The sequence below is a fragment of the Panonychus citri genome, unplaced genomic scaffold, assembly GCF_014898815.1.
Source record: "Panonychus citri isolate SS breed McGregor unplaced genomic scaffold, ASM1489881v1 Contig00111, whole genome shotgun sequence".
Taxonomy (NCBI): Eukaryota; Metazoa; Arthropoda; class Arachnida; order Trombidiformes; family Tetranychidae; genus Panonychus; species Panonychus citri.
Window position 1 is genome coordinate 754393 of NW_026515516.1, and position 23123 is coordinate 777515.

The 23123-nt window shown below is 29.6% G+C and overlaps 4 protein-coding genes across 4 annotated transcripts in view; 2 read left to right on the plus strand and 2 right to left on the minus strand.

Moving 5' to 3' along the window:
- LOC128389861 (potassium voltage-gated channel protein Shal-like) overlaps nucleotides 1–7387 on the plus strand; it is a 54695-nt gene extending 47308 nt beyond the window's left edge. Inside the window, exons 2-5 of the mRNA XM_053349502.1 lie at nucleotides 3638–3800; nucleotides 3892–4074; nucleotides 4170–4334; nucleotides 6223–7387. Of these exons, the coding sequence (XP_053205477.1) occupies nucleotides 3638–3800; nucleotides 3892–4074; nucleotides 4170–4334; nucleotides 6223–6609 (898 nt within the window). The 3' untranslated portion in view covers nucleotides 6610–7387. The remainder of the gene's footprint in view (nucleotides 1–3637; nucleotides 3801–3891; nucleotides 4075–4169; nucleotides 4335–6222) is intronic.
- A 489-nt stretch (nucleotides 7388–7876) lies between these two features.
- Nucleotides 7877–13123, minus strand: LOC128389860 (DNA-directed RNA polymerase III subunit RPC1-like). Its single transcript, XM_053349501.1, is given in 8 exon segments — nucleotides 7877–8338; nucleotides 8437–8952; nucleotides 9040–10538; nucleotides 10638–11115; nucleotides 11351–11492; nucleotides 11574–12681; nucleotides 12831–12885; nucleotides 12887–13123. Coding segments are annotated over 8 exon segments (4182 nt in total). The 5' UTR covers nucleotides 13019–13123; the 3' UTR covers nucleotides 7877–8086.
- A 1731-nt stretch (nucleotides 13124–14854) lies between these two features.
- LOC128389865 (eggshell protein 2A-like) lies at nucleotides 14855–15903 on the minus strand. Its single transcript, XM_053349504.1, has 3 exons — nucleotides 15763–15903; nucleotides 15540–15628; nucleotides 14855–15402 (listed from the first exon to the last, which is right to left on the minus strand). Exons 1-3 carry the CDS (start codon nucleotides 15833–15835, stop codon nucleotides 15256–15258), a joined length of 309 nt encoding a protein of 102 aa, XP_053205479.1. The 5' UTR covers nucleotides 15836–15903; the 3' UTR covers nucleotides 14855–15255.
- Nucleotides 15904–16401: 498 nt separating this feature from the next.
- On the plus strand, nucleotides 16402–21383 carry LOC128389864 (dual specificity protein phosphatase 22-B-like). The gene is made up of 5 exons (XM_053349503.1): nucleotides 16402–16824; nucleotides 17874–17996; nucleotides 18607–18734; nucleotides 19446–19620; nucleotides 20550–21383. The coding sequence occupies exons 1-5, from the start codon at nucleotides 16816–16818 to the stop codon at nucleotides 20787–20789; spliced, it is 675 nt and encodes a 224-aa protein (XP_053205478.1). The 5' UTR covers nucleotides 16402–16815; the 3' UTR covers nucleotides 20790–21383.
- The last annotated feature ends 1740 nt before the right edge of the window (nucleotides 21384–23123 follow it).

Consider the following 23123-nt stretch of genomic DNA (forward strand, 5'->3'; position numbering starts at 1 on the left):
AAAATCATTTCTACATTATCATCATTGTCCAAACTTTGCTGACCCATTCAAACATGAATCACCAGCACCATCAACATCATCATGGTGACTCTCATGAAGATCAGTATATGAATAAAAAAAAACTATATTGAAATTCATGAGTTGATTTATCATAAGGAAATATGATAATAACAATCCTGAAGATGATGATAATCATCTGTTAATCAATTGTTTTCAAACAACATAATGATACTAATGATAATCATGAGGATGATTTCAAGTATATCAGTTTGATTACTCTCTGAAATCATCATGAAATTATCCCTCATGTAATAATATATAAATAATCTTAATGTTTCCTCTTCATGATACAACCAGAACTGATAATGTTTAATGTAATAATATTTATGACATGATTCATGTTTGACGTTAATTTGTTGACACACAGAAACTGATTTGATTGTGATTGCTTATTGATAATCATCATCAACTACCGTTATGATTAAAGATGACAGTATCATCATCATTATCATCACTTTTGATTGGAAACAATCAACCTGATGTAACATAACAGTAAAAGTTACTATTGTTATCCAATCATAATGATCACTATTCAGATAATATCATGAGATACTTGATTTCCTAAGGTTGATCTGATTAAGAGCATTCAGAGAATTCAACTTGTTTATGATTAGAACTTTTTTCTTCTTCTTCTTCTTCTCATTATTGATTAATGATGATGATGAACAATTATTAATGATGATTATCATTTGTTTCTTGTTCTTGGTGGATTCATGATTATTCATCATTCTGAATGGTGTTGGAGAAAATATTTCTCTTCTTCTACCTCCATGATTATGAGAAAATTCTGATAATGTTATTATCACATTTCTCTTGATGAATTTTCTGTTTCCTTTGCGAGTTTTTCTTCTTCGTCTTCTGATTGGAATGATTCAGACAAATATAATTCTAGAGAGTTATTAGTTTAGATTCAGTGGATCAGAGATGAAAGTTCATGTGGAAATGATTTTTATACTATTATCATGAAGATGATGGTGATTGTCAATCATTGGACAAAAAACCAAAAAGATTAGTGTTCAGTTGACCCATGATAATCTCTCGCTATTTAAGCTGTGATAATATCTTTCAACAATTGGTTGTTATTATTTACAACAAAAGGATTAAGTTAATTATTATTAACGATTTTCATGGGTTAATAATCAAACTTTGTGTCAACTCAGTGAATCTTATCAGATCTGAACCGTTCAACATTCAACTAAGAATCAATCAATCTTATATTGTACATCATAATATCTGTTCAATATTCACACTCCCAGAGTGGCCGATCAAATATTAATTGGAAAAAGAAATGAAGATAATCAAGAGTATTAATCGATATTATCTAATCTCTAATCTCATGTGTTCAGTTGATTGGAGATGTTAAATGCTATAAAATAAGATTAAGATACATTGATATTGGAAATATAAAAGTATTGTCGTTGTTAAGACTCAATTTGAATCGGAAATTTATATAAATCTTATTGTTTCTGTTCAATCAAATATGATAGATGAGTTTGGTGATTCGCCAGAAATTATTAAATCCTGAGTGGGTTGAGGTGGCGGTGGGTTATTATATTATACAGGGAGGAAGATTTTTATTTTATGGAAAATCATTGAAGCAGAATTTACATTGTGAGGTTAACTTTGATTATTTTTTACTCTTTCTCGCTGATCTTAGTAATCCTTTCATGTGGACTTCAATTTAAATCAGGGTACATTCATCATCTTCAATTACCACCCCCATAGTTGTCTCTCTCTCTCTCTCTATTTAGCATCCTCATCTCTCTTGTATCCATCATCTTCATCCTGGTGATGAAGATGATGTAACTTAATCCAAGTTGAAATGTACTTTGATATAGATTGAAAGGAGCGACTTTTACATCATCATAATCCTACTCATCTTTTGTTCATTCTGAACATCATGATGATGACATGAAACAACAAGAGGAAATTTTTTTTCCTCTCCAAATAACCCTGAAAATAAAAGTTCCAACACTGAAAAAGTAGCTTGAACAATTGTAGAAAGTTTTTTACTCCTTCGTATTTTATCAAAATTAATCAACCTCAAGATGTAATTAAAAACAATTTAATCTCTGAGTGGAAAATTAATCTCATCCTCATGCACCATGATGAGCTGAAGAAATTGTATTATATGTTATATATCCAGAATTCCAGAATTTTTCAAAGATTCTTCCGGAAAATTGTTTCGTTTCTATCTGTGAATACATTTAGCATGAGAATCTTGTGAACTTTTCATATGCTCATTCAAATGAGATGGGAAACAAAAAATTCTGATCCGATTGAGTTTCCAAAGTTTCCAGTTGTTGATTAACATTAAATCCAAATTGAGGAAATATTGAAAATCCAATTGACTCTGAATTTCTCTGGAATATAATATTTTTTCACTCAATCAATTTTGCATTAACATGAAAGATTGAGCAACTTACAGAATCCGGATTTCTTATTATATAATCTCTGATTTCCAGGAAAGAGATTCAAACTTTTCAGAATAACATTTTCCGCTACAATTTGAAAGATTCTTCTCATTATTTGAATGGATTAAAAACTGAATCAGAATTTACCTCATTCATTTTCATGGATAAAAACAAAATGATGTAAATCGAATTGTTAACTTTTTTTCTTTCTCTTTCATTTCAATATCCTGAATCTTCAGATATTTGCAAGTTCATGGTGACCTTAAATGTGAATACATGAAATAAACTTGAAGATGATGATGATAATCATATGATCAATAATGATCATGCTAAAAATAAGCTCAGACACTCAATCCCCTTCATCTTAATATATACACTTTATTATATCATCATCATTATCAATCTTAACCATTTCCCACTGTTTCCACCTCTCCTCCCACTCCCACTCCCATTCCCACTCCCAAATCCTTGACTAATGATTATACTTTATCCATTATGAGTATCAAATCCAATGTAATCAAGCCCAGCGATTGGTGAAAATCATTCATTGTAACAATTTACTGATAATCATCTTCATGATATCAACTATTTCTTGCTGATTAGTCAATAAATCAGTCAATCTCAGGGAGTTTTAGTAACCTAATCTTTATCTTTATCTTGTTTTTTTTTCTTACCCCTTGGATCTCACTGATTGTGATTCTGTTTTGACAATAATCATAATTATCCAGGAACAAAAACTAAATAAATAAATGAGAAAACAGCCAAATCCAAACAGTTACAATCACTTTCAATTAGTAATTGTTAATTTATCTCAACTTTGATTAACTTTGATTTTTGTGTCACTTTGATCAGTCAACGTACAATTTACATGCTGCTTGATTAATGATAATTGTTTGTCAACTCAATCAGCATATTGCTTGATACATATAATCGGATTCAATTTTCTTCCTATAAAATTACATTAACACTCTGATTACAGCAAAATTTATCCAATTACCATTGATAGTAACGTTCAAAAGTGTCACCTAAACCTTTACTTTTACAATTGGATTTGTACAAATGAAATTTGTTATTTGTTGGCCAATACAAACCCTTTAACTTTTCAATTAATTTGGATTATTATTAATTGTTACCTTTACTTTTATCACTCTCTCAATTCACAGATATGGTGATATGGTTCCTGCCACGATAACTGGTAAAATCGTAGGGGGTGTTTGCTCATTAAGTGGTGTCTTGGTCATCGCTCTTCCAGTTCCCGTTATTGTTTCCAACTTTTCAAGAATTTATCATCAAAATCAACGAGCAGATAAACGGAAGGCACAAAAGGTAATATTTTAGAAGAAAAAAAAAGTTCTATTTAATAAAAGAAAACACTAACACTTTGAATGTTCCAACTTCGATTCGTTCTTACATTTAGAAAGCACGAATGGCTCGTATTCGAATTGCCAAAGCCACTAGTGGAGCCGCTTTTGTCAACAAAAAGAAAGCAACTGAGGCTCGATTGGCGGCCGTTGAGTCAGGCCAAGAACTCGAAGATGGACCAGAAGATATTTTTGAATTACAACATCATCATTTACTTCGGTGTCTTGAGAAGACAACGGTAAGTTGATATTCTAAGTATGGTAACTTTTAGAATAGGGAAATGAGAAAGAAAAAAAAATTCTAATCCAATTCGAACTAAATTTGATTATTTAGGATCGTGAATTTGTTGAGCTTGATGTACCTTTTAATGGCCAGGCCAATAGGCCTTCATCACTTCCGCCCGAATCACCGTTACTACTCAAAGTGACCAGTATTGATTCAAGGAGAAATATTTTCACCTCTTGTTGTCGCAATTGTTTGGGAAGGAAAAGTTATCAGGTAAGAAAAAAAAAACAAATCTACAATATTATCATTCTAATTATATGATAATGATAATGATAATGTTTGAATCATCAACTGAATAACTTATTATCCTTTTGATTATAATCAATGCCAATTGAAATGCTAACCATGAAGTTGTTCAGTCTCAACCATGAAAATGGTGATCAAGAAAACAATAAGAATTGAAATCAAGAAGAAGTAAAAAAAATTCAATTTCAACAAAGACAAAAAAAGTTTTTCATTCATCACGTTTGTTTGATTTGATTCATCGCCATGATAATAATTTCCAATGAGTTTTAATTGTTCTCATTATCAAGATAATGATTAAAGTTAATTTATCAAAATATTTAGATCATGACCAATTCTAACTTGACAATCAGTTAATCAGTTGATAAGAAATGGTTAACAGCAATTAACTATAGTTATATGATCCCTTTTGAACAATTAAATTGATTATTTTAATTTTTCTCTATTTTTAATCAGAATTAATTTATTTAAAATAATAAATTCACCAGAAAAAAACAATTATTATTAATAATTTGCCACTAATCATAATAAAAGCATGTTAATTGTGCTCTTGATTTAATCATTATTTAAGGTATTATAATTACTAATTGTTAATCATGATGAAAAACTAAATTATATTTAATCAATGAGATAGCAACAAATGTTGATATTATTTAAATTACACCAAGAATATGATTAGTTAATTGTTGATAGGGAGAAAGGTTGAAAATTAATTTAGCAATTAATAGCAATTAAATAACAAACTATTATGAATATTAAAAGGTAATGATTGTTATTAACATGATTTAGTAATAATTGAATGTGTTAATCATTAGATTAACAAATTATTGTATCAAAAATTAAGTCTAGAAATTAATTGTAACCATAGGAACAGAAAATGAAACACAATAAATTGGTTGATGATCAGATCAACAATTTAAGGATAAATGATCACAATTAAAAACAATCGAAGGCACAATTTAGTAATGAAAAGCCTATTTTCCAATCATATTGAATATTTATTCAATTCCTGAACTTTTATCATGAAAATTTTTTTTTCTTTTCTCATTCCATTTGTTCAGGTTAATTTATCTCTGTGGTTTATTTTTTCTTTCATCATCATAGTCTGAAAATTCATCATGATTTTTCATGATGGATAAAAATTTCCCATGAGATGATTATAGTTTGTTGTCTGTTTGTTGATTTTTTTTTTCTATGGTTCAAGTTTTCAACTCAATTCGTGAACTGAATTTCCTATGGAGATAATTTTGATCTACCATGGAAACGATGATTATTATCTCACTTTCATGAATTCTAGTTGAATGATGACCAGGATGATGATCGTCATCATCATGATAGAAAAACAATCTTCCCCTTAAATTCAATCAATAGTAACAATTAAACATTAAAGTGGGTGATGAATGAATCAATAACCCTGGAAACGTTGAAACATTTACTCAATATCATCAGAATTCATGATAAGAAAAACAGAAGGGAAAAAATATATTAGATTATCATGGTTTCCATGATGAGTTTAATTTAACATGATTAGAGTTTGAATCTTGATCCTTGATTTATTTATCTTTTTGTTTCAAAGGAAATTAAATTTCCGCTTTAATTAGCGATTAAACTTCATCTTAATTAATGATTAGATTATCATTCTGATCATAATCAACAACATTGATAAAATCTATTCAATGTTTACCTTTTGAAGAAAACAAAACTTCATATTATAGACTGAAATTGCTACGACAATCAAAGTTAATCAATGATTAACAATTTAAATCATTCAACTAATTGTATTAAGAATTGTTAATTGTTAATGTAATTTGTTAATTTTATTTTTCGATTTGATTTTTCTTCCTCTCATTGTCAACAGAAACATCGAAGCTCAAATGAAAACGAGGAAGAGGAAGAGGAAATGAATGATATTCATAAAAGTAAACTAACCCTTGACCTGGAACCTAATCAATCAACTGAACCAATTCCTGATCATCATCATCATCGTCATCATCGTCATCATCCATCATCTTCATCCTCATCAACTCCAGCTAATCCAGGATCAGATGAACGGCCTGTTAATAGTAATAATAATAATTTAAATAATGTTAATAATAATCAACCTTGTGAATTAGGGACAACTGAACATTTATCGACACCCGATTCGATGAAGGATCTTGGTGAGACTTCATCTGAACGGACAGTTTCAGCCCATTCATCCGTTGAACCTGGACAATTAGTGACCGTTCGCATATCCACACTTTGATTTGATTCCAAATGAAAAGAAAAAGAAAAACAATTAAAACATTTACAAAGCAAAAACAATACAAACAATTAACTCTTTCAAATTGAAACAAACAAAGACAAATCAACCAAATAAACTCAATCGATATCTAAATTGTTACTTAATTACTGATAAAAGTCTTGTAAATTAACCAACGATTAATATCATCAAGTGATTAGTAATAATTTAATAATTTATTATATATAACCAATAGAGGTAAAAGCATTTATTGGTTATTGATTGTCAAACAATTAAGTTGATCAAACTTTTCAATCAACTGGACTAATTTTAACATCAAATAATTGAAAATTTAATTGTTTAGTTTGTTATGGAAAGTTGAACATTTCGAGTTAACAATTCAACGAAACTTGAAGTTTAACTTGAAACTTTTTTCGGGTTTTGTTGTTAATCAACTCAAGAAAATGTTTAATCACTTTGGTAATCAGAATAATCGATTATCAATCTAATTTAATTGCAAGTGATTAAATTGTTGTAAACAGTAAAACATGAACATGACTTCAAACAAACAACAATTTGATTTAATTGTTTCTGTTTTTATTTTCGCGCTATTTTATTTTCATCAATTTTAATTGAGACAAAAACAAACAAACAAATTGTTACAAATATAATAAACTTATTAATTAATCGTATGTATTATTATTATTACTTGATTAATTAACTAATTATGATTAATATCATATGATTGTTATGTAAAAATCATTCAAATCATTGGTTAAAATGATAATTAAAAACAAAACAATGTACATAACAATTAACCCTTAATGCGTAAAATTTGATATAGAAATTGAACAATCAGTTAATTGTTTACAGAGAATTAGATTGAATTAGATTCATCATTAATTGTTAACTACTTGGATCCAATATGGAAAGTTGATCAGTTTTGATCAATTGTTGGTGATTAATTGATTGTTTTGTGAATGATGATTGAGCTTTTTAAAATTGTCAGCTAATTTGTTAATCATTCAATTTAATTTGCAATTGTGCAAAGCTTTTCGCTTAATTTGTTAATTATCATTGGATTTTGATGATTCAGGTTAATTGTTTACTATTATAATTTCATCCTTTTCGATTGTTTTTCAGATTGATCAACAATTTAAGTCTAATTTCATGAGTCTCTTGAGATTTTTTTTTATTTGCAATTTGAATTGTTTTGCTATTCATTAGTTTTAATTGTTGTTTAATTGGTAGATTATTTCAATAGACATTTGATTGAAAATTTTATAATCAATTAGATGGACTGAAATAATTTAATTCTGTGATTAAGGCCACAGGTTGATCATTAAATACATAGAAAAAAAAGACTTTTTAACGAGAATAAAATTAATCCAATGATTAGTTAAGATGATTAGATTAAATGAAATAATGATTTTTAAATGAGACGTAATGAGTTTTATCTTGATCACTTCAATTTAGAAGTTTGTTTGATTCCAAATGGAGATTAGGATTCTTGAAAATATCTCGGATCGACATCGTAGTTAAAAGGTTCATGAAGTTCATCGTCATTGAAGATCAGTTTCCGTTCAAAGTATTTAGATGGAGTCGTGTCAAAATCTTGTTTCTTAATAAGGTCAAAGAATCCAGTTCCAATACGAATGGGCATTCCAGAGATGATCGATTCGGACACACCAAGAATCGGATCTTCTTGACTAAAATAAGCGGCATCGAACAAATGATCAGCTGTTTTCTCGAACTAAATAAACAAAATAGAAAAGAAAAACAATCAATGATTGATATTTAAGAGAGAAACGATAATGAAAAGTTAGTATAAATGAAGAAAATGATGATTACCGATGCGAGCATAAGAGCCGATTCTTTCATCTTTGCAAGACCGAACCTTGTAATTCCCAAGACTTCCCCTCGATAGGTCATAGTATCGGCAAGAAGCTTAAGATGACGAGAATCGATACTAATACCGTGATTTTCCATAGTAACTTTAATTTCTTTAATTATCGCAGCTCGAGCAGCTTCGATTCCAAGACAAGCGGCAATTTCCATGACATTGTTTGAATAGGAATGCCTTGGATCTACCCCATAAGTAGCCATCACATCTCGAAGTCCTTCACCTTCAATCATCAAATAATGTTTAGAATTCATGTTTTCACCTTCGATACGAATAGCAGCTCGTTTCAAGGTGGGTATTCCTTTCACCACAACTCCACAAATTGATTCACGTAATTGCCATAATTCAGATGGTGAACTGGAATAAACTTGAATCAAATTACGACCATGAATTTTGATACGATGAGATTGAATCTTAAGAGTTCTAGTGAGAATCATTGAAATCAAATGTACGTCAACCTCGAGCTGGAAAAGGAAAAGGAAATAAATCAAATATTAACATTAATTTTTGATAAACTTAATGATTCTAATTCTGTATGAGCATATGTTTACCTTTAATAATTTAATCCTGTCAATGTAAAGTTTTATGAGAATGAAACAATCATCAGGTAAAATGACTTCTTCGATAAATTCGCAAATTTGACCTAAAGTTGTTTTCTCGAGTCTCATTTTCACAGCTCGAGCCTCCTCGCCGTTCTTAGGGTCTAACAATGCTGCACGAATAACGGGCGTTGAAATTGTTTTATTGGCATTAATTAACTCTTTGATTCGAGGGACACCTTGAGTAATATTCATTGAAGCAACACCAGCAAAGTGAAAAGTTTTAAGTGTCATCTGAGTGGCAGGTTCACCAATAGATTGAGCACAAATTGCACCAACAGCGGTTCCCGGTTCTAATTTGGCACGAAGATATTTATCTTCACAGCAGGCCAGAAATTGCATTAATTGAGTTTCCGTTAATCGACCAACTTGACCATAAACTTGATCATAAACTTCCCGTTTAAATTGCATACGAAAATTAACCAATTTGGTGGCCAATTCTTTGATATAAAATGTTAATTCATTTTTAAATGAGTTCGAGATATTGTTTGACCAACGATCAATTTGCTCTCTCGACTTGGATACAATAGTTTCTGGATCAAGTGAGGGTTCAGTATCATTCGGGTGAGTTGTTGACACATGTAACATCATCCGATCAAAATTAACAGGCTTATCATTATCCTCCATGCAAGCTGGATCAAGGGAATCATCTCCATAGATAAATTGGATTACCTCTCCACGAGAATTACGTACTGATCCATCATAATGGGAGACAAGATCTTCCAATGCTTTAACTAATCGTCTCTGCATGTAACCAGTTTCAGCAGTTTTTACCGCAGTGTCCAGTAAACCCTCACGACCGGCCATTGTGTGGAAAAAAAATTCGGTAACCGTTAGTCCAGAATAAAAACTATTCTCAACAAATCCTTTAGCCAAAGGCGATTTATCCTTATAACCAAAATGTGGCAGTGATCTACCTCCAAATCCATCAGGTACTCGTCCACCTCTAATCGCTTGCTGACCAACACAGGCAACCATTTGTGATACATTGATAAGTGATCCTTTTGATCCTGACATCGCCATGATTAAGGCTGCATTGGTTGATGATAATTCTCTGAGACAACTTTTACCAGCATGATCACGAATAACAGATAATTCTTTAAGTATCATTGATTCCAGTGTTGCCTCATCAGATTGTCCAGGTAATCGTTCAAGTTTACCATCTCGTAGATCAGAAATGTATTCATTTACTTTACGATATCCTGTTGTTAGTAAATTTTTTTTAGATGAAAGTAAAAGCTCAGTGGGTGTAACATCTTCTAATCCAAGGGAGAAACCATGATTAGCAAGGTAATAACTTGTAACACGAGCTAATCTCCACATGGCCATACCAGCCTCGGATGGGCTAAGATCCCGCAACATTATATAAAATACATTGGTTTTACTTCCGGAACCAAGAGTAGCCTTATCCATGGTACCACAAAGGAGTTGACTGTTTCTTATGGTAACAACTATTGATGAGTAAATGAGAAAAAAAGTTATGGTGATTAATTATGATTGTTTATAATGGAATGGGAAGAAGAGGAGGAAAAATTGTTTATCGAACTTACATCCATCATTTGCACAAAACTCTTCATTTTTACCCGAATAATTTCTTGATTTAGTTCGTAAATCTAGACCAGGTTTACCATCTCGAAATGGTTTCAATATTAAACTGAATATTTGTTTACCACTCCAAAGGGGTTTAGGTTTAAATATACATGGATGAGGAAGGGTTATTTTTGATACCCCTTGTTTATCACCTAAAATTGTACTAATTAGTTGGCATGTTTTGGATCGGTCAAAAAATGAGTCTTTTTGTGTAAGTAAATAACCTCCGGTGATAAAATCTTGTATAGCAGCGATCAGTGGTTCACCATTTCTGGGTGTAATTATGTTCGATAAGATTCCCATTAAAATATATGCTTCGGCTTTGGCCTCTTCGGTTTGGAGTAAATGTAAATTCATCTCATCTCCGTCAAAATCTGCATTGTAAGGGGTACAGACACACTCGTTGAACTGGAAGGTTCGATGTTCATGAATTTTAGCCTAAAAACAGCAGAGAAAAAAAAAGAAAACAGAATAAAATTAACCATCAACAATTAGTCGATATTTAAACCTGTTCATGGAGAAGAGAGAGAAAAAAAGGAATTGGCCTGAATACATCAAGGCAAAAGTTCATTTTCATATTTCCCAGTTGAATGTTTATCGATTTCAAGTTCATCAATAATTTTTCTTTCTCTTCTTATTGATGATGATTATTTATTGATTATTGATAGAATACCTTATGTGACATGATACTGAGTTTATGAAGGGAGGGTTGACGGTTGAACATAACGACATCTCCGTCGTCCATGTGTCTTTCAATTACATCCCCGAATTTAAGGTCAGCGGCAATTTTCCTACGGTTAGCATATTTTAAAAATCTATAATCAGATGGGAGAAAAGAGAATTGAGTTAATTGTTTACACGGCAAGTTTCAAGATTGAATTTACACCGAGACTTACATTTTATTACCGGACTTTTTGTCCTCGATAAAATTAGCACCAGGATGTTCATCAGCTCCCCTTCTAACTAATTGTTTCATCTTGTTTATATTAGCGGGTGTCACTTTCTCTGGAAATGTTAAAATTTTGGCAATATGTTTGGGTACACCGACCTCGTCGATTTTTAAATTTGGATTTGGTGAAATTACACTTCGTGATGAAAAGTCAACCCGTTTACCGCTAAGGTTACCTCGAAATCGACCATGTTTACCTTTTAAACGTTGAACGAGTCCACGGCCCAGTTTTTTGGGTCTCATATTCATGGGGATACCTGAGGTTTCACTGTTGATATAAAGGGCGATTTGTAGTTGAAGAAATTCCCAAACTTCAATCAGCATTGCAATACTTGCACCACTTGATCGTCTTTTCTGTATCAAATCATTTACAACAATGATCTCACTCAATTTGATTGTTAAATCATCTTCATTTGATCCTGATTCTAGTTCATTGAGAACCGATGGTCGTATACATGAAGGAGGAACTGGAATTTTGGTTAGAATAAGATCAATTGGATCAAAATCTTTGATCAACAAGTAACAATAATCGTTGGTTGGAATTTCTTTGAATAAATTTTGTACACGAAGTGGATCTAAAAGCTCAGCTTTACATCGGCGAATATGTTCCTCCATTTCTTTGTTCTCTTCGATGAAACTTAACAATTCCGCTGAGAGATCTTCTTCCACGGTTTTATCCTTTCTACCTGTGGTTGGCTTAGGAATAAGATGAGCGATTTTATAGAGACCGGCCTTTTTAACTGTACCATTTGCAAGTCCACAAAAAGAACAGACTTTAACTTTTTTACATTTATCGCAAATTTGTTTGTGTAAACTTTTCTTCTCCAGGTAACTAAGTTCAGGTTTTCTCAGGTGGTTCATAAATTTAATCCGATCATCAGCTGAAAGAAGGACTCGAGCACATCTTTTACAAATTGTCTGTAAAATGGATAAGATGAAGCGAAAATATCCAACATGAAACACCGGCAGAACAAGATCAATATGACCAAAGTGACCGACACATTCTGCTAAACCATCACCACATGTTTCACATTTTTGTCCATTTTGACTTGTACCTAAAAGATAAAAATAAAACAAAACAATTCAATGAGAGTCCAAAATGAAAACAAAAGATTCTCTGAATTGGTGATTCGAAAGAGACTTGATCTTTCGGTTTCATCTATATTTTTTGCGAAATTCTCAGAGAATAGATCATTTTACTCACCGAGACGATGATCGAGGACACCATAAGCAGCTGATTTATTTTCTTGAGCTAATTGTATCATCGTACAGAGTTTTATTGACACATTGAATTTGACTTTGCTTTTGAATTTGAAACGAACTCGGGATACCAAAACATAGATGACTTATCTTCAAGCCTTGGCGACTTTCTCTATATTGTTCCTTTTCCATTGAAGAAAAAACAAATCAACAAGTGTTACAAATGAAAAGTTAATTGTGACAAATTATTCCGACATGATTTTAGAAAACAAATAAACAATTAACATTATTTACACTTACAAGTCAATCAAACATGTTAGTCGATCGCCATCTCCATCTATGGGTGAGAATAGTAACTAAAACATTTTCCTTTTTTAAAAGGAAACATTTTTTATTTCTTCATTTCCTCTTGTCATCTACAGTTGAAAGTTTAATTGGTGCAAATTGAATTTGTTTATTATTAAATTGTTTTCAATTGAAATGGACGAAGCCCACAGAACTGCCAAAGCCTGGAACGATCCACCACCAATGGCGGAAATGATGGCCAAATCAACAGGTGTGGGTAATATAGTGAAAAAATATCGCTATCCTTGTGATAATCATAATTCAAGTTCCCAACAACAACTTGTATCTTCAACACAACAACCTTATTTGTATCAATCTAGAAACAATTAAATGTTATCAAGTGATATTAATCATCAATTGGAATTTTTGTTTGTCGATTTGATTTTTCTTTCCTAATTGTCAACTGACCAACTGACAACTGTCAATTGTCCTATGGAAAGTTGAACATTTCGAGTTACCAATTTAACGAAACTTGAAGCTTTTTTTTCGGGTTTTGTTGTTAATCAACTCAAGAAAATGTTTAATCACTTTGGTAATCAGAATAATCGATTATTAATCTAATTTAATTGCAAGTGATTAAATTGTTGTAAACAGTAAAACATGAACATGACTTCAAACAAACAACAATTTGATTTAATTGTTTCTGTTTTTATTTTCGCGCTATTTTATTTTGATTGAGACAAATTTGATACAGAAATTGAACAATCAGTTAATTTTTTACAGAGAAATTAGATTGAATTAGATTCATTTCTAATTGTTAACCACTTGGATCCAATATGGAAAGTTGATCAGTTTTGATCAATGGTTTGTGATTAATTGATTGTTTTGTGAATGATAATTGAGCATTTTAAAATTGTCGGCTAATTTGTTAATCATTCAATTTAATTTGTAATTGTGCAAAGCTTTTCGCTTAATTTGTTAATTGTCATTGGATTTTGATGATTCAGGTTAATTGTTTACTATTATAATTTCATCCTTTTCGATTGTTTTTAAAATTGATCAACAATTAAGTCTAATTTCATGAGTCTCTTGAGATTTTTTTTATTTGCAATTTGAATTGTTTTGCTATTAATTAGTTTTAATTGTTGTTTAATTGGTAGATTATTTCAATAGACATTTGATTGAAAATTTTATAATCAATTAGATGGACTGATATAATTTAATTCTGTGATTAAGGCCACAGGTTGATCATTAAATACATAGAAAAAAAGTCTTTTTAACGAGAATAAAATTAATCCAATGATTAGTTAAGATGATTAGATTAAATGAAATAATGATTTTTAAATGAGACGTAATGAGTTTTATCTTGATCACTTCAATTTAGAAGTTTGTTTGATTCCAAATGGAGATTAGGATTCTTGAAAATATCTCGGATCGACATCGTAGTTAAAAGGTTCATGAAGTTCATCGTCATTGAAGATCAGTTTCCGTTCAAAGTATTTAGATGGAGTCGTGTCAAAATCTTGTTTCTTAATAAGGTCAAAGAATCCAGTTCCAATACGAATGGGCATTCCAGAGATGATCGATTCGAATAAGAAAATCAGCTGTTTGTTTCCCCACTTGTCGATGAAAATGTGGCTCCATCTCCGAATGGAAATGGTAACGTCAACATTTTCTTTCTGTCTCTTGACAACAACAGGTAAAGAAATTAATTGGTGTAAGTTAATTGTATTTCTAATTGAATTGTATTATTCTTATTTTGTTTATTTAAATTGTAACAATTTGAGAAAATAATAAGTTATATTTACATGTTTTATCAATTGTTTCTTATTTTACTGTAGATCAATTAAAATGGATGAAGCTCGGAGAACTGCCAAAGCCTGGAATGATCCACCATCAATGGAGGAAATGATGAATAAATCAACTGTTAACAATCAAACAAATCGTATTTCCAATGTAAAAAAATACCGATATCCTGAAGCAAATTATTCCACATCACAATCAAGTGTTAATCCGATCGTATCACCATCATCGTTACCATCATCACAAAATTTAAGTGTATCTTCAACTCAATCCGCTTCAACAGTTTCCCATAATCCGCCATTTAATCAAAATCAGTATCAATATTATCACCACCAGAATCATTAGCTTGAGATAATGTTACCACCGGAGATAATGGTTGATCCACCCCAACCACCATCACTTAGGATGATATTTGAACCTTTACCTTTGTGTCCTCCCATGATAACAGTACCACCATGTCCAGATAAAATGGATGAACCTTTCTTACCCTTTATTTTCAACATTAGTAACATCATTTAAATCAGTGCACCCAAATCACAGTGAAAAAGGAAAAGATATCAAACAATTAACAATTGATACACAAAAGAGGAAATGATTAGCAATCAATATATTTATTTATATTTACCCCGGAAATCAAGACACTTCCACTGTCCCATCCACCCCAACCGCCCCAACCACCATGACCACCACTAACGAGGATATTGGAACCTTTATCTTTATCAATTAACAATTAATCAATTAAGGGGAACAAGAACAAATCAAATTAATCAATCGATACAATCAACACACAATCGGTTTCTACATTTGTATTAATTAATTATATTTATTGTATAATTTTCAATACTTACGACCAGCAGATGATTGTTTGATAACACAACTAATTGTGATTAAAGTGATAACAATTAAACATCTAAAATTCATGATTAACGATTAATATTATTGATTTGGACACTAAATTTCAAAGAAAACAAGACAATTTAAATTGTAACAAATTTCACTAAATTCAGTCAACTGATTGTTGTTGTTGTTGTTGTTGTTTCTGTGTTGATTATTTGAATGAATTAACTAATCATAAACAATCAGTTTTTATATATTTTGGCCATTTAATTGTTTTAAGACTTTAATTATTAACAAGATTTGCGATTTTGTTGATTTAATCATTTACAAAAATCACTAACCATTAATTAACTTTGACAAATAATCAATAATTTATATATCATAAGGCTTTCCCAGCAATTTAACGAGGTTAACAATTAACTTTCATCTATAACAAACATTTAAACAACAATTAACCTTGAAAGGTTAAAGTTAAATTGATTATAAACAATTTAAAATTAAGTTCACGGTTAATTCATTAGGTTAAAACTAAATTTAATCAACTTAAAGGTTAATTGTAAATTTTTAATTTCTCAGGTTCATATTGATTGTTAATCAAATAAAAGTAATAAACAATATTTGTGCTAATTGTCAAGTTTAATTGTCAACCAATCGATTGATTTAACTGTAAATTATATTGAGTTTGTTGGTTGGAGTTTTTTTGTTACAATTTGAATAATATTCATTATCATTAAATGTTAATTGTTGATCAACAATCAGCGCAATCTCTTGATTATTGATCGGAACATCTTAAACTTTCTTACCATTAGAACTAAATTGTAAACTCGACAAGACAATTTATTCAACTTTCTAGTGATCAAATGTTAACATGTCTTGATAATCAAGCGAAATCTCATCAACAATCAACTAATCAGTGATTCAATGATTAACTTTTAATCAACTAACAGTAACTTAAATCATTTAAAGAGCTTCCCTTAATTAACTAATTATTTTTAATCAGTGAAAAAATATTAATCATCTTGTAAGTGCCTTTGATTGTTTGCAATTTTCAGCCAACAATTAAGATGGACAAGGTAAGCAATCAATTAATCAAAATAATTATTTACAAATCTAAATTGTAACCTTAAAAATTGTACAGTTCAAGGTTTTGATTAGTTAATTGTTGGTATTAAGGTTAACACTTGATTGTAAACAATTTACATATCTGATCATAATTTTAGTTTAATTGTCAACTAAAAAATACTCAACCAGTCCAACTAATTAGACAATTCAGATTACACATTTAGATTAATTATTAACTATTGATTTAAAAAATGAACAATCAATTAATCAACACTTGGCGATTACGTTAGGTTAATGATCCTTGATTTACATTGTAATTAAAATTCAATGTTAATTTTTTTCTCGTTAATTGAATGACTTTAACCTTTGATTGTCAGTCAACAATTAACTTAATTGCAATTTTTGAAACACTTTCACCAGATTATTAAATAATACATTTTAATTGTTGACGATGATACAAAATTTTGTAATCAAATCAATGGATCGATTAAAGTTTTCACTTATAGATTTAGTTGATTGTTTCAACAGCAAAGGTTAATTACCATATTGATTGAGATTGAAAGGAAAACAAATTGTTTCCTAGTAACAAATGAAAACTTTGATTGTAACAATCAAAATTAAATTCATTGACAAGATTAAGTAATAATCCAGTGTCTGGATTATATTAATTGTTGACAATCAACCAGAAAAAACATCAACATATTCAAGGTTTTCATTACACTAACCTTTTAATTGTTGTTACAATTAACGATGTCAAAATGATGTATCGTTTCCTGAACAATTAACAAGATGACATTGAAAACAAAAGGATTAAATCAAATCAAATCAAATTTTTATGCAAACACAATCAAGCTAATGATTTAGTTGTTTAACTTTGATTTGTATCAATTAACAAACAATTAATCTGATTATCACTATAATTGTATCAACATTACAATGAATATGAATGTTAATGTTCATCATTATCACCATCATTTGGAAAACTAATCAGATTTTAAATCTTTTAAACAATTAATCAACCATACAAATGATCTTTTGAATGATTATTACTTTTATTTAGATATTATCAGGTCTCTATTTAGGTGGAATCCGTGATTCCCGTGATGTTCAACAATTAACATTAAATAACATCTCACACATTATCTCAATCCATGATAATCCAACGTCAACTAATCAAAATCAAGTAAGTAATCAACAATTAAACATAATTCTCTCACGAACAACAATCAACTATTGAACATTAGTCTTCAATCAAGAATCTTTGAGCTTGAATACAAGAAATGTAAGGAATAAAAAACAGAATTAGTCTTATGAGAAGAAAAAAGTTCTAATACAAAATCGAAGCCTGAATCAATCTCGATAACATTCAAGTTCTAAATCGAACCGTGATTGAACTTTTCGTCACTATTTCCAAAACAATGGACAATTTAATTTAATAGCAGTTGACGAATTAAATAAAGATCAAAAATCAGATCGAACAAAAAAATCGATGTCTTTTTGTTGAGGAAAATAAAGTTTCATCTTCACCTTTTAGGTTGAAATAGTTTTTCCTGTTAATGTATTTTCATGATAAAAGCTTTAAACTGAGTGGATTTTAAATGATTTTCATGATAAAAGTTCATGAAGAAAAAAAATCCTAATGGAAAACATTTTATTTATAAAGCATTTGAAATCTGATGAAGGAAATGTTTTCCTTTCATGAGAAACCGTTTAGCAAGTTGATTGTTTTCCCTTGAAAAATTTCACAATCAACTGATTGTTAATTGTTACCTAATTTTCTTGCTCTTAATCAGATACCAATCAAATATCTTTGTATTAAAGCCTCAGATGAACCGGATCAGAATTTAATTCAGTATTTTAGTCTTACTAATGAATTCATTCATTCAGCTCGTCTCAATGGTGGAAATGTTTTAATCCATTGGTAAGTAACAATTAACTTAATCATTTGATAGGTAAAACTGTTCAACCAACAACAATTAACATTGACTTTCATATTAAATTGGGTGGAGATTGACATAGACATTGATGATAATAATAGATTACAATTAAGGTGTGGTTGTTGATTGTTGAAGGTAAATTCAATCTCTTGATTGTTGACGTCTCAAACTATATTATTAGTATTTACTTACAATCAACAATTAACATGATTGTTGATTCACTGATTGTCTATGATTGAAGTGTATTGATATTGATATTGATTAGATAATTAATTATTTTCCATTGGAAATCAATCCTTTCATCTTAATCCTTTTCGCAACAATTTAACAATCGATTGAAATTTGTGTCTCCAATATTATTGATATTATGATATATTGGTTTAAATTGTTTAATCAATAAACAGCAATCAACTATAATTTAGTAATAATGTCTACATGAAATCTATCGTTAAATTATATTGTTGATTGCTAATAATTTAGGTTAATTTTGTTTTTCTCCAGGTAAATATGAAAACAGTTTCATCACAATTGTTAAATCAATAAGTTTTCAAGTGAATTAATTTTTCCTCCCAAAAAAATCAGGTTAATTGTTGATCGTTTATCCATAGATATTGATTGAAAGTTTTACAATAATTTGACTTTAGTAACTGATTAAATTGTTGGTCATTTGTTTTCCCTAATTGTCACTGATTCAGTTTGGCTGGTGTTTCTCGTAGTGTAACAATTGTAATTGCTTACATCATGTCGATTACAACAATTAACTGGAAAGAGGGATTGAAATGTGTCCGAGCGGCTCGATTGTTGGCCTCGCCGAATCAAGGATTCATTAAACAATTACAAGAATTTGAAAGAACTGGTAAATTGCGACAGGTGAGTAATTAACTGTGATGAACAATTAATTGTTATTTAGCAATTAGTTTAACAATCAAGTCAATTTTAAATTAGTATTCAAATGACTTTGCTGTTAAAATGAAGCGGAAACATTGATTAAAATGAAAGTGTTTAAATTTTATTGATTAATTGATTGATCCAATTGAGCAATTAACTATTCAGAAACAAAACAAGAAAAGTCAAAATCAATTAATTGTTTGTTGTAAAATTTTAATCAATAATGAAACGAAAAAAAAACAAAAGTTAATTGTTTCAATTTCTCATTGAATATGATTAATAATTTATCACCTCGACAAGAATAACAATCAATGAGAATCGAGAAAAAAAATTTCGGTAAAATTATTAATTGTTATGAGAAGTTGTTTCTAATTGTTACTCTTACCATTTAGTTGATTAAGTTACTATTCCCTCTGATTGGATTTAATTGTTACAATTAATGTTTCGTTTTCAGATGGAAAAGTAAAAAAGTTCAACCAACAGAAACTCAAATGTTCAGGGAAATGATTAATTTCCCAATGAATCTAAGGCGTAACTTTATCATGCAAAAAGTATATAACTTTTTTTTCTGCTCTTGAAATTCATGATAATCATGATGATCGTCATGAAGGATGATCAAGGATGATAAAAATAATAATATGTAATGAATAAAGACAAATGTTACTCATGGACACGAAATGAGATTGTAAAAGTCAATGAATTAATTTCATGATAACAATTTTGTTATCGATTACAATTTGATTGAGATTATTAATATTACCATTTTAATCAATGTTTCTGTCCAAGTTCATTGTCACGAATAGTTAATTTAATATTAGAGATGCAATTTAATTTCCTCTCTAATTGTTAATCGCGATTACTTTTTGTTCAAGTTTCACTTTCATTAACTTTCATTTGTATCTTGTTCATAGGAGAGGAAACGATTACAGAGTAAATTTAATCAACAATTAACACAATTAACTGACGAGGAACATGTTACCTGGTTAATTAAAAGATATCATTCACTTGGACCAATTAAACATTTATCGGCAGAGGATTTACTAAGGGCTTCTCAATATACTTCGTTCAGTGAGGTTGATAAATTGTCTTCATTAACAAGGAGGGAAACAATTAAATCCAATGGATCAAGTGGTTTATTTACATTTGGGTGATACAAACAGCTAATTGTCTACAATTTAATCATCAACAATTTATTCATAATGAATTTTGGTGTATTTTTGGCTTTCATGAGTGAGAATCGACCAATATGATTGTCTGATATCGAAAGAATCAATTTTGAGATTTGATCTCTTCCTTAATTTCAACAATCAGTTGAAGATTTCGCTGATTATTAACGGCATGACATCGGCAATTAACCAGAAATTGGCTTGTTATTAGTAAATTATGTTCCTAATTCAATTCAACCGCCTTAAAATAAATTGTTGCAGATAATGATAACAATCAAAGTTTTTCATCATTCCAGATAATCAAGAATATCAGGAAAAAAAAGCTCCAACCAATTAAATCAACTCCAAATTAATAGTCCATTTCATGTAATACTTTAATTGTCCAGTTATTCAGTAGACAAAATGAACTAACATTATGGTCAAGTAAATCATAATATCTTAATCACATTGAGTTAATTTAATTAACTATGTATGAATACAAAAACCAAATGAAAGCAAATCTTCAAATTAAATGTAACTAAATCAATTCAAAATTAAAAAATGAAACCATTTCGTTTGTTACGGATCAGTGTTCATCTTAATTGCTGAGATTATGACAATTAATTAACAATCAACCAGTAAAAGTAAAGGAGGTAGGGAGAGAGTGAGAGAGAGAGAGAGAGAGAGAGAGAGTTAACTAATTTTTTTCTGAGATTAATCTATCCTAAATTGTTGGTTAAGGTTCAAACGTTGAAAAATTAATCAACATAATCAGAAATTCTGACGCAGTATTAATAATAACTACTTTTAATCAGCTGATCGGACTGAACTCAAGTAACACCATCTATCATTTGAATGATTTAATTGTTAACAATCAATTCTTTAGCAGTAAATCAATCATAACATTACCAACAATTCTAATTGCGAAACAATTAACATTTTCTCTGGCTATTCAAAAGTATTCTCATGGTATCATACTCTCATGTTTATCACTAAAAATGATAACTTGAGCCTATGACGATCCCCTCAGGGCTACTGATGTCATCTTTTGTCGTGGTTGGTGGGAAACTGATCTTCGTCAACCAATGATTGTCACAATCAGAGTTAAATTGTATCATTTAATTGGATCTTGTGAATCATTCAAATGATAGATGGAGTTACTTGAATAGATTGACGAGATTAAGTAATCCAATGTCTGGATTATATTAATTGTTGACAATCAACCAGAAAAAAACATCAACATATTCAAGGTTTTCATTACACTAACCTTTTAATTGTTGTCACAATTAACGATGTCAAAATGATGTATCGTTTCCTGAACAATTAACAAGATGACATTGAAAACAAAAGGATTAAATCAAATCAAATCAAATTTTTATGCAAACACAATCAAGCTAATGATTTAGTTGTTTAACTTTGATTTGTATCAATTAACAAACAATTAATCTGATTATCACTATAATTGTATCATCATTACAATGAATATGAATGTTAATGTTCATCATTATCACCATCATTTGGAAAACTAATCAGATTTTAAATCTTTTAAACAATTAATCAACCATACAAATGATGATCAGTTAATTGATTGTAATACAATAATTGTAAATAATAACAACTAACAAATGATAAATGATAACAATCAATTGATTGTGGATGATTTTGTTTTTCATTCCATTTCTTTGATAATTATTATTACTTTTATTTAGATATTATCAGGTCTCTATTTAGGTGGAATCCGTGATTCCCGTGATATTCAACAATTAACATTAAATAACATCTCAATCGAACCTCATCTACATAACCAAACAATCAATTAACTACTGAAATCAGAGACGATTAGAAATACGGAAAAATTATAAACAAATTAAAAAACAATTTGTAATAAAAAATTCACTTTTTTATTATCATTTCTATTTCCTTTTTGCTTTTCTGAGACTAATTAACGTTCACAATTAAAAGCAATCAAGTTATCATCATTTATATGATAATTAACAAATAATAACAATATAATTTGAATAATAATAATAATTGCAATGAATATGATAAATTGTGTAAAAATGAAACCAAATTAAAGTTTGAAATCATCAATTAAATCAACAATTAAATGTTATCAAGTGAAACCAATCATCACTTAGCTGAAAAGTAATAAAACAATTTAAATTATTTTGTTTGTAACGGACCAATGTGCATGTTAATTGTTGAGATTATCAATACATATTTATCGCAATTAAATGATTGTAATTTAGGAGTAAAAAATGAAGAATTAATCAACAATTAAGATGATTTTTCCTCCTCAATGATAAAGATCGAGAGGGAGAGGGAGAGAGAGAGAGTAAA